The following is a 12967-nucleotide window of genomic DNA, read 5'->3' on the forward strand; positions in this document are numbered from 1 at the left end:
AAGGACCAGGACTGAAGAACAGGGACGGCAGGCAGGGGGCGCCTCTTCCTAGTCTTTCTCAGACCTGTGATATGACGTGTGGGGGGCTGCACTGAATGTTTCTGGGATTTAAGTTCCAGTCATTTGGATGGATGTTATCACACTCGGAGGGGCGAGTTAAGGAACATCAGTCCGAGAACTGCGCTGAAGTGAACAACGCACAGAATCACTGCTGGATAACCATTAGAGCAACGTTAAAGATGATAAATGACCCATGGATTACCTAAACATGTCTTCTATTGACTGAAGTTGCATTTCAACAGAGAGCCATATGGTTAGGTTTCAGGACAGTAAGGCGTCTTACTACTCCAGGTGAACACAAGAGGTCCGTTTTCTTGGATTTATTTTATACTTCAAATTAAAGCAATGGGATATAAAACGGATCTTGGATACTGTTTCTTTGTGGTATTCACATACTCTCTCATATCCAGGTGTCGAACGAATATGGGAAATAATATCACAGTTGCGGTGATGCTTCCCGACAATTACCACAAGTATCCCTGGGCTTTGCCTCGGGTTTTCCCAGCAATTCTTATGGCGAACGAGAATCTCCAGAAGAAGCACGGAGTTCTCCAAGGCCACTCAATTCAACTCTTGAATTTCAGCACGGAGGATTCAACCGGTGTCTGTGCAGAAAATAAGGCACAGATTATAGCCGTGGATACCAAACTTTATAATAAACCAGATGCTTTCTTTGGACCTGGTTGCGTGTATTCAGTGGCCTCAGTTGGAAGATTTGCATCCCATTGGAAACTCCCATTGATAACTGCGGGAGGAACAGCATATGGGTTTGTTAACGGGGATGAGTACAAAACGATTGTGCGCACCGGACCCTCGACCACAAAATTGGGAGACTTTGCTAGTGTTATTCACGCGCAGTTTAATTGGACCTCTCGTGCCATTCTGATTTTTCACGATGTGAAAAAAGATGACCGACCTCACTACTTCCTCTCTGAAGGAATTTACATAATTTTGAAAGCAGAAAATGTCACAGTTGATGCCTTGCCATATCAAGACTCGCCAAGCTATTATAAAGAAATCATTACTTTCATGAAAGACCACGGAAGAAGTAAGTCTCTAAATTGGCTATTTCCACATGTGCAATATGAAATGTGGATGTTCCATTATAAGATAGCCTAAAAATGTGGAATATTGGCTTGATAGTAGGCTAATATGATATTTGGGCTTACGTTTTTAATTTACGAGTAGCCAGTGTTGGTCATATACACTGCGTGTACAAAACATTAGGAACACCATCCTAATATTGAGTTCACCCCCTTTTGCCCTCAATTCGTCGGGTCATGGACTGTACAAAGCGTCGAAAGCGTTCCATAGGGATGCTGGCCAATGTTGACTCCAATGCTTCCCACAGCGGTGTCAAGTTGGCTGGATGTCCTATCAAACACACGGGAAACTGTTGAGCGTAAACAACCCTGCAGCGATGCAGTTCTTGACACAAACCCGTGAACCTGGCACCTACTACCATGCTGTGTTCAAAGGCACTTCAATATTTTGTCTTGCCAATTTACTCTGTGATGGCACACATACACAATCCATATCTCAATTTTCTCAAGGCTTACAAATCATTATTTAACTTGTCTCTTCCCCTTCATCTACACTGATTGAAGTGGATTTAACAAGTGACATCAAGAAGAAATCATAGCTTTCACCTGGATTCACTTGGTCAGTCTATGTCATGAAAGAGCAGGTGTTCCTAATGTTTCCTAATGTCAGTGTTAGTCAAAGCATATTCTTACATAGGCCTACAGTGGATTTAAACCTGTTCTTGGAATACTTATTTAATATAATAAAAACATATTTAGTAAGCCTAACTATTTTGTTTTTTTATTTAGATTTTATTTATTCAGGAGAGACCCAATTGAGACCAGGGTCTCATTCACAATGGTGCCCTGAGAACAAACCACTCACAACATAAATCAATAAAACTGTTAAAAATAAACTAGAAGATACAGCAGATAGATACACCACATCTCAACAACACAAATAAACCACCACAATCAACCAAAACACTTGTAAACCTAAGTGAATTCCCTCCTCATCAGCGTTCTAAACTGCCCTATTGGCACTAGGGATTCAAGATTTAATGAGGTATTAAAACTAAAGGCTGATTTACCTAGGTTGGTAGAGACATGAGGGACCTCAAGAGTTAACCAACAATGTGAGTGGGTTTGGTGGCCCTTATTTTTGTACTTTAACAGATAAGTGAGATGTGTTGAAAGCTTGTGGAGAAGAGCTTTGTAAACAAAAAGGGAGAAGTGAAGAGATGACGACAGTAAAGAATGCACTTCTAAACGCAGTATGTGACTTACCAGACCCCCGTTTCTTGCTGTGAACAACCTGCGTAATCACTGAAAGTGTGTTTGTGTGTGAGAGAGAGATTATGTGGCTGCACGCATAGACTTTCTTTCTTTTTTGTTCAAGGGGTCTTTCATACATGTTATTTACAGCATCTATCCCAATTAAGTAGACAGGCATTTTCAGCTGAAACTTCAAAAAGGATAGTAAATATTCAGTTTTACCTGTCATAAGGCTAAGGCATTATTATTATTCATTAATTTGCCTACAATGGCCCAACGTTAATTTCCAGTGTCATGCCGTTGACTCACACCAGCTTGTTTTCCAGCTCGTTCTATTTACAGTTCACCATTATGTACATGATGTAGCCTAATGCGTATTTGAAAACAATGAAAAATACATTCTTATCATTACACAAATTGTGTTGATTGTTTACTTAGTGTAAAATCGTAGTGACACACAGCTGTTGTAACAGTGTTTCCATGGTAATCCCCACTGTAGGTTATGTTATTACATGTTCATTACAACTGGAATGTTGTCATTACATTTTATTAACTCCAAAACTATTTTAGAAATGGTTAATTAATCCTCACTACTTGTAATGGGCTGAGAAAGCATATAAACAGAGACTCTACCAAGTCGTCACACACACACACACACATCACTCTACAGTATAACATTTACAAATATTATTGTTAGGGATGTAGAGAGATTTTGTCTGTAGAGACCCATTAGACCTCTGTCTTAATACAACATGTACTCAGATTTATTGTTTGATGTGGCAAATGACCCATTGTGTTGACACAGCTAAGGTTGAAATTGGGTCATCTGTTTGCTACCAGTTATTTGTGAGTGTTTGCTCTCTGTTAATCATCAGGGCCAGGCAGCTCACAGTTGCCTTATGCAGCTAGACTTTCTTGTTGTTTACCCTTATCAATACAATCAAGTGGCATCAAGGCTTTTTTTTGTCTCGTTGAATAAATATTTCACAAATTCAGACTAAGTATTTTAGGAATTTGTTGCTTTCAAATTCTTCATATTTGTTGCTAACTCAGAATCCATCAAAATTGGATGCTGCATATCAATAACACAATGGAATGACATTAATGATCTATTCTACTTACGTAGTTGCATCAGCTAAACAATCACCTTGGACCATAGTGTTATACTGCAATATCAAAATATCTAGGGGAATTTGAGTGTTGAAAGTCCAACAGCGAAACACAAATACTGGCAAGTGATATTGATGTGTGCTTTGGCCCAGAACTGTTCTGTTTGTAGGAACCATCTGATGCTGTGTGTTGGTTAAGGTTCATCTGGAAGAAGTAAAGGCACTAAACTCTTTCACATCATCTGGGAAGATACTGGCCTTTGGCTTTCTCAATAACCCTAAAACATTACTATAACCACAACATGATAGTCTTGGCTCACTGTTTTCATCCATAGTTATTGTCAGGGTACTGATTAAAAATCAGTGGATCAGAAGAACATTATAGACTAGAGTGACTCGGCACTAACCAGTATAGCACAGAATACAGATACAACTGTGTTGTCAATGAGTGATGCATGTAAATGACTGGGTTTATTCGCTTTTAAAGCACTTGCAAAAACTTTTCCAGCAGTAACATTAACAAATAGTGCAATAAACACTGCATATGGTACTTAACTGGTGTTATATCAGGAAAATCATTTTGTAAGCTGCCAAACCTCTTAGCTGAATTATGGGCCCGCCATGGTGAGCTTGGGGTCAAGGAAGCTAATGGTTTTGTCACGGCTTGTCCAAGCTTGGAGTTCTGGCTTGACATTCCATTCACATTCATCCCTCTGAGATCACCAACATATAACCCCTGGGTTGACAACCTTTACCTCAGCTGTGTGGTCTCTCAATTTGGTCGACGTCTTGACAGTACTGTATAGCGTTGAGTGTTGATTGTTTTTAAGCCAGTTGTTGTCAGGTACAGATTTGTAATGTAAATTGATGCACTCTGACACAGTCCCTCTGATTTTGTGTTCTGAATCTGATGGGAAAACCCTTTGAAGTCTAATTATTAGCCTCCCATCAGATTTGCTCATGAAAAAAGAGAAATGGTAGAAACATGTAATATCTTCCTAAAAAACATTTACCTGCCTCAAATGAACAAACCTAAACAACCAGACTGAACATGCGGCCAATTATGTTTTCAAAGTCCCACCAGGTTACCTGTGGAAAAGCTCACACCTTGATCATTTTCAGACCACTAAAAAGCACACACACACTTGGGCTCCCAAGTGGCACAGTGGTCTAAGGCACTGCATCTTAGTGCTAGAGGCTTCACTACAGACCCTGGTTCAAATCCAGGCTCTATCACAACCAGCCGTGATTGGGAGTCCCATACGGCAGCGCACAATTGGCCCAGCGTCATCTGGTGTAGGCAGTCATTGTAAATAAGAAATTTGTTATTTTATTTTAGTTAATTTTCTTTCTTTTTTAACCTTTATTTAACTAGGCAAGTCAGTAAAGAACAAATTCTTATTTACAATGACGGCCTACCAAAAGGCAAAAGACCTGCGGGGACGGGGGCTGGGATTAAATAGAAAATACAACATGGTAGCAGAACAAAACATGGTACAAACATTACTGGGTACAGACAACAGAACAAAGGGCAAGAAGGTAGAGACAAGTTCTTAACTGACTTGCTTAGTTAAATAAAGGTTAAAAAAAATGCCACATGGCTGGAAGGAAGAATACATCAAGCTGTGTATTTTCCTTTGTGGAGGTACATATGTGAATGTTTGTTGCAGACTACATGAGTGCTAACAGGGTTGCCAACATAATGTAGCACAGGTACTATATAGGCCCCTCACTGAAATCACACAAAGTGTGTTTCCTGTAATATATATATATATATATATATATATATATACCCACAGTACCAGTCAAAAGTCTAGACACACCTACTCATTCAAGGGGTTTTCTTTATTTGTACTATTTTCTACATTGTACATCAAAACTATGAAATAACACATGGAATCATGAAGTAACCAAAAAAGAGTTAAACAAATCAAAATATATTTTATACTTACTGACTTTATTGTCGCCATGGGGACATTTTGTTGCAGTGTCATGTACACATTTAAAGTGGCATTTAAATACAAACCAAAATTGTCAATACAACTTTCATAACAGTTACATACCAATAAAACATTAAAAAATTTAATTAAATAAAAATAATAAAGACTAGCCTGCTGGCCTTACTGAGTCGATAGGAACATTAGCCCAAGCTATTTAGGAGGGATATCACACCTGGCACAAATGATTGTCTGGTTCTGTTTTTCCTGCTGAGGGGTGCCCTATATCTGCGCCCAGAGGGGAGTATTTCAAAATCCGGGTACAGGGGGTGGCTTGGGTCTAAAATGATTTTGTGAGCCTTGCGGAGAGCCCTGACCTTAAAGATCTCATCCAGGCCTGTCTGTTTGACTCCAAGTACCTTGCTTGCTGTGGTGATAATCCTTCTCAGCATATTTCTCTGGCTGACAGTGGCATTGCCAAACCAACAAACAATACAAGAAGTTAAAATACTCTCAATGAAAGATTTGTAAAACAGAGTCAGTATAGTACAGTCTACATTAAAAGATCCCAACTTATATTTGAGATTCTTCAAAGTAGCCACCCTTTGCCTTAATGACAGCTTTGCACACTTTTGGCGTTCTCTCAACCAGCTTCATGAGGAATGCTTTTCCAACAGAGTTCCCACACATTCCCGCACTTGTTGGCTGCTTTTCCTTCACTCTGCGGTCCAACTCATCTCAAACCATCTCAATTGGGTTGAGGTCGGGTGATTGTGGAGGCCAGGTCATCTGATGCAGCACTCCATCACTTTCCTTCTTGGTCAAATCGCCCTTACACAGCCTGGAGGTGTGTTTTGGATCATTGTCCTGTTGAAAAACAAATGATAGTCCCACTAAGCACAAACCAGTTGGGATGGTGTATCGCTGCAGAATGCTGTGGTAGCCATGCTGGTTAAGTGTGCCTTGAATTCTAAATAAATCATTGACAGTGTCACCAGCAAAGCACCCCCACACTATCACACCTCCTCCTCCATGCTTCAAGGTGGGAACCACACATGCGGAGATCATCCGTTCACCTACTATGCATCTCACAAAGACACGGCAGTTGGAACCAAAAATCTCTAATTTGGACTCATCAGACCATAGGGCAGATTTCCACTGGTCTAATGTCCATTGCTCATGTTTCTTTGCCCGAGCAAGTCTCTTCTTATTATTGGTGTCCTTTAGTAGTGGTTTCTTTGCAGCATTCGACCATGAAGGCCTGATTCACGCAGTCTTCTCTGAACAGTTGATGTTGAGATGTGTTTGTTACTTGAACTCTGAGAAGCATTTATTTGGGCTGCAATCTGAGGAGCTGTTATCTCTGATTAACTTATCCTCTGCAGCAGAGGTAACTCTAGGTCTTCCTTTCCTGTGGCAGTCCTCATGAGAGCCAGTTTCATCATAGTGTTTGATGATTTTTGCGACTGCACTTGAATAAACTTTAAAAGTTCTTGACATTTTATGAATTGACTGACCTTCATGTCTTAAAGTAATGATGGACTGTCATTTCTCTTTGCTTATTTGAGCTGTTCTTGCCATAATATGGACTTGGTCTTTCATCAAACAGAGCTACCTTCTGTATACCACCCCAACCTTGTCACAACACAACTGATTGGCTCAAATGCATTAAGAAGGAAAGAAATTCCACAAATTGACTTTTAACAAGGCACATCTGTTAATTGAAATGCATTCCGGTGACTACCTCATGAAGCTGGTTGAGAGAATGCCAAGAGTGTGTAAAGCTGCCATCAAAGCAAAGGGTGGCTACTTTGAAGAAACTCAAATATAAAATATATTTTTATTTATTTAAACACATTTTTGGTTACTACATGATTCCATATGTGTTATTTCATAGTTTTGATGTCTTCACTATTATTCTACAATGTAGAAAATAGTTAAAATAAAGAAAACCCTGGAATGGGTAGGTGTGTCCAAACCTTTGACTGGTTCTGTATATAGAAAACTCTCAGCATGCATCACATTTGTGTTGTGTGACTTGCTCTTTTCTGTCTATCGTAGATATAAATGTGTTTATGGAAGTTGTGTACAACTTCCTGGAAGAGAACAAAGACATGCGACGAAGGCGTACGGTTCCTAAGTCCTCTTACGAGAGTTGTTAAAGCCCATCTGACAGATTAGACCATGGTAACACAATGGTCTACAAAATAATTATCTCTGAAATGATCTCTGTCGTATTTGTATTACACTTTAATAAGTAAGATGCACATTACACAAAACACTGTAAAGTTGATGGTAGTTTCTAAACATGCAATTTTGCAGAGACTGTTCCATTGGTCTTCTTTCAAGCGTCACACCTGGGAAAACTACAAATGGAATGTATTCATGATATAGGCTAGGATACTCAGGCGCTTGATTATGAACATAATAGGATGCATTTAATAGTCATTGCAGCATTACGTTTCTCTTCGTGTAGATGTTGTGTGAGTCATGGGAGCTAATGCTGCCTTCTACTAGAAATGGAGAGTTCAGGTGAGGTGGGTTGGTTGCTATCTTTGAGTCTGCCGCTAAGTGAAACAAAATGTACCAAACAATTTGATGTGCTTTGTAATAAGTTAAGCCCAGGCAGATCGTTATGATTCCTACAACACAGGTTCACTTTTCCTCTGCCTTTTTGTACATTTGTTTTGGACGATGTCCAGGAGACAGCAGGACTACTTGGCATGGAGAGCTATGTTGGAAGAGATGAGAGTTGGGGTCTGAGAGGCGGTCTGTGCCGACTTTGGTCTAACACTTGAGGAAATGTCTGCTAACCGGGAGGACTGCCTTAGAGCTGGCAGCAGTCACTATGACATATGCAGTGAATGGAAATAATGCCTACAGACATGCTGTCTATGGAGCAGAATGTATGAAAACAGAATGGGATGGTATTATGTAGGCAGGCGTACAGCACAGACAGCTTTACACACTCTAAACACACATGCACACTCCCCCTAAATAGCAGACACATGACTGTGCAACTTCAGTAGGCGTACCTACGCATGATTCCTCATAACAGCATTCCCCAGAAGTTACTGATTTGGATTGATTTCCATACCTCATATGGTTCATATCTACATCTAGTCTACCAATGATAAGAGGAGCAATTTAAAAAATGGAGTGGTTTGATAGCTAAAGCAGTTATAGGAAATACAACCATAATTCAGATAAACAGTTATAAGTAACTTTTGTGTTGTGTTTTTTGTCTTCCCTACAGTTGTGTATATCTGCGGGCCTCCGGACACGTTTCTGAATATCATGAAGCTATTCCAGAGTGAGATCCCAGACCCTGAGAACTACGCCATCTTCTATCTGGATGTGTTTGCTGAAAGCCTAACGGAGCGCAAACCCTGGCTGAACAACGACAGCCTCTGGATTGATCCCATCAAGGTCTTCAAGGTACACTGCACTGACAGACTGACAGGCAGACAAACATGGATGGAGGCAGAGAAATATTCCTTCCATTTCATTCATTACGTTTGATTAATTTCATTTATTGCAGAATCCTTTTTGAGTAATTGTGTCCAAATACTCTGTCAATTAGTTGGTGGTGAACTGTCAGTTCTTTTCCCCCTTCGGTAATTGGAACCAGACAGGGTTACAAGTCTGAAACTGCCATTTGGCAAGTGAAATGGATGTCTTTCACTGAGGAAATTCAATTCAAAACCTCTCTTTCGTGTGTGAATCAGCAGCCTGTCCATCAAAAGAATACTTTTGCACCCCTCTGTTCCAACTGAACCTGCATTAAAGGGAACACAAAGTTCACCAAGTTGACTGAGGTTGACCCACATGTAGCCTACGTGTATGAAATACTGTCAAGTTTTATCTTAAAACATTCAACCTTTTTATAAACAGTAAACAAATACAAATTGCATGAGGTACAATGTATAGGTTTGTTGTTTGTCACCAGCCATTGACAACCACCTTGGAACAATTTTGGTTCACTGATCCATAACTTAAGAGTTAACGAGCTAACCCAGCCCAGCCCTCTACAGTAGGCATACAGGGCTACGTCACATCCTTTTAATCCAACCCACACATTTTCCCTAAACCAGGCTAACTCACTGCATTCAAGTCAGAACTGACCTTTGCTTATAATAACAATTAGTGTTCCCACGAATTGCAAAAGGAAATTGCAACATGTAAACTTTATAATGGTTCTGACTCCGGCTGGCAATAATCTGTAGAAAGGTCATAATTTACTTCCTGCCTCCTCCCCGTCTCTGCTTGGATTTTAATTCTTGGATGGACTTAATGAAGGAGAGAGTGTTTTTTTTAGCTTAAAGCCACTTACTTATGCATATTAATGTGTCGAACAATAAGTGAGTGGGGGTACAGATGCTCCTCTTCCAATTTGGCTGTTAAATGTCACTGACTGCACTGCAGTTGCTGTAGTCACCTACTTAGTATTGGAAATGTGGATTCCGGTGTTGAACTCCAAATGAAAGGTGCTACAAATGGCTTTGGATTGATAAAGAAAAGTTAGGCTAATTAACTTGACTGAGTCATCTTTATTAGTAAGTGGTGTAAAATGTGTCTGGTATTGTCTGGCAATTGCAGATCTTTTCTGAAGTGTTACAATAGAAATGTTTAGGATAGAGATATCAGACTGAATATCAAGGCACTTACAGGGCCTTCAGAATGTATTCACACCCCTTCACTTTTTCCACATTTTCTTGTTACATTCTGAATTTAAAATTGTGTCACTGATCTACACACAAATACCCCATAATGTCAAAGTGTAATTTTGTTAGTAGAACATTATATTAATTAATGAAAAATTCAAATGTTTTGAGTCAATAAGCTGAATATTTCTTTGAGTATGATGAAGTTATTAATTAGGCTTTGGATGGTGTATCAATACACACAGTCACTATAAAGATACAGGCATTCTTCCTAACTAAGTTGCCGGAAGGGAAACGAAACTGCTCAGGGATTTCACCATGAGGCCATTAGTGATTTTAACAGTGAATTAGTTTAATGGTTTTTATTATCAGAAAAATTACGATGGAACAACATTGTAGTTACTCCACTTAAATGATAGAGTGAAAAGAAGGAAGCCTGTACAGAATATAAATATTCCAATGCATGCATCCTGTTTGCTACAAGGCACTTAAGTAATACTGCAAAAATTGTGTCAAAGAAATGATCTTTTTGTCCTGAATACAAAGCATTATGTTTGGGGCAAATCCAACAAAACCCATTACTGAGTACCACTCTTCATATTTTCAAGCATGGTGGTGGCTGCATCATGTTATGGGTATGTTTGTCATCAGCAAGGACTAGGGAGTTTTAAAAGAGAAACAGAATACAGCTCAGTACAGGCAAAATCCTAGACGAAAACCTGGTTCAGTCTGCTTCCCAACAGCCACAGGAAGTCATTCACCTTTCAGCAGGACATAACCTAAAATGCAAGGCCAAATATACATTGGAGTTGCTTACCAAGATGACATTGAATGTTCTTGAGTGGCCTAGTTATAGTTTTGACTTAAATCGGCTTGAAAATCTATGGCAAGAATTGAAAATGGCTTTCTAGCAATGATCAACAACCAACTTGACAGAGCATGAATAATTGTAAAAATAATAATGGGTAAATATTGTACAATCCAGGTGTGCAAAGCTCTTAGATACTTACCCAGAAAGACTCACAGCTGTAATTGCTGCCAAAGGTGTTTCTAAAATGTATTGACTCAAGGGGTGAATACTTATCTAATCAAGATATATTAGTATTTTATTTTTCATAAATGTTTTATAAATGTTAGAATTTTTCTTCTGAAGTGAGTATTGAGTATTTTGTATTTACTGAGTATTTTGTGTAGATCTTTGACAAAAAATGAGAACTAAATCCATTTTAATCCCACTTTATAACACAACAACATGTGGCAAAAGTCAAGGGGTGTGAATACTTCCTGAAGGCACTGTAGATGGAGATAGTGGGACCAGGGGCGAAAATCTGATATCAACTTTGGAGGGGACAATTACATGACATTTTCTCAAGAGCAATTCCTGAGGGGGACACCAAAAGTAGTGCTGTAACACATAGCCTACATTGTAATATTGTAAATGTATATTGAGGAACCAAAGAAATAAGGTGTTTGCCGTACTCCTAACTACCGGTACCCAAAACTACACAACTAATCACAACAGCAAAACCATTGCCTTTAACAAATCTTAGTTCAGTCACCAGTTTAAGTTGAGAGTAGGGGTATCCATGGCATTTTCCAATTATGTTCCTATTTTACAAGTCAAAAAAATTGAGAACCTTTCATAATGTTGCCAAACAAAGACTCAACAAACTTACCTGAGACTCCCTCCCTTCTATCATCTTCAATCATTCTATTTGGGCTTCGATCTAAAAGGTAGCTAACAAATGTGAAACGGATAAAAATGACAAGGGTTGACAACTGTATGAGTTCATCATTTACACAACATATGCTGCAACCTTTTGTAATTTTAATAGTTTGTTTCATATTGGCTGGCTTCCAACAATAGCTGAATTTGCAAAGCTAGCGAGCACCAATTCAGTTTCAGTGGTGTTTGCTATAATCTTTGCTACCCGGGTTAAATAAAGGTGAAATAAAATAAATAAATAAAAGTTCCCTTGCGACAATTTAGCTTTTGCAACGAGACCATTAAATATATTTAAGACAATGGTAGAAGAGAGTGTAGTTCTATTCAGTTTGGATTTCAGTTTATCGCTAACCTTATCACAGGGTCTTTGAAGCACTAACTTACATCATCTGCATGCTGATCTTGGAATAAATTGACGATAGCAAAGATTCCATCTTTGACGACGCCACATAAATGGAATAGGTACTAGCTAGCTTAATAGTTAATATTTGCGCGCTAGCTCTGCATATTCAGCTAGTGTGTGTGCGCGATTGACTGGATTAACCTCACGTTACGTGCATTGAGTGCCTTTCAGACAGTAGATACGACCTCTCTGTTACCTAGCAAGCTAAGGAACTGGCAGTGGATCAAACCATTGTGAGGCAAAGGGTGGGGGGGGTCGCAATCTTTTGAAACTTAAAAACGCGCTATTAAGTGTCTATAATCAACACAATTGCTTTCATTGCGTATTATTAATATTATTTAAATTACATAGTTATGTTTCAGTGATATATTGGGGGGGACAAATCATATTTTTCCAAGTATGGGGGGGTCGTGTCCCCACCGTCCCCCCCAGGATTTCCGCCCCTGAGTGGGACACACTAGATGGAAACACACGCACACACACACACACACACACACACACACACACACACACACACACACACACACACACACACACACACACACACACACACACACACACGGCAACATTGCTGCTACTATTTATTATTATTTCTCAAAGCTGCTCAACCATGTCACTACTTACTTTAGCACATTTCATAGTCTATACTGTATATTAATATTATGTATATATTAACAAACATGGCTATTTTTCTTCTTACTACTTTTCTATGACATATTATGTACCTTTTTTTATAAATGTGTATTGCACTGTTGAGAGCTTGCCAGTAAG

General features: G+C 39.2%; 1 protein-coding gene across 2 annotated transcripts in view; it reads left to right on the top strand.

Moving 5' to 3' along the window:
• The first annotated feature begins 119 nt into the window (after window positions 1-119).
• Window positions 120-12967, top strand: part of LOC115159593 (atrial natriuretic peptide receptor 2) — a 53326-nt gene continuing 40478 nt past the window's right edge. For both annotated transcript variants that reach the window (XM_029709465.1, XM_029709466.1), the window contains exons 1-2: window positions 120-1108; window positions 8660-8841. In XM_029709465.1, the coding sequence (XP_029565325.1) occupies window positions 406-1108; window positions 8660-8841 (885 nt within the window). In that variant the 5' untranslated portion in view covers window positions 120-405. The remainder of the gene's footprint in view (window positions 1109-8659; window positions 8842-12967) is intronic.

Source organism: Salmo trutta, chromosome 23, assembly GCF_901001165.1.
Source record: "Salmo trutta chromosome 23, fSalTru1.1, whole genome shotgun sequence".
Lineage (NCBI taxonomy): Eukaryota > Metazoa > Chordata > Actinopteri > Salmoniformes > Salmonidae > Salmo > Salmo trutta.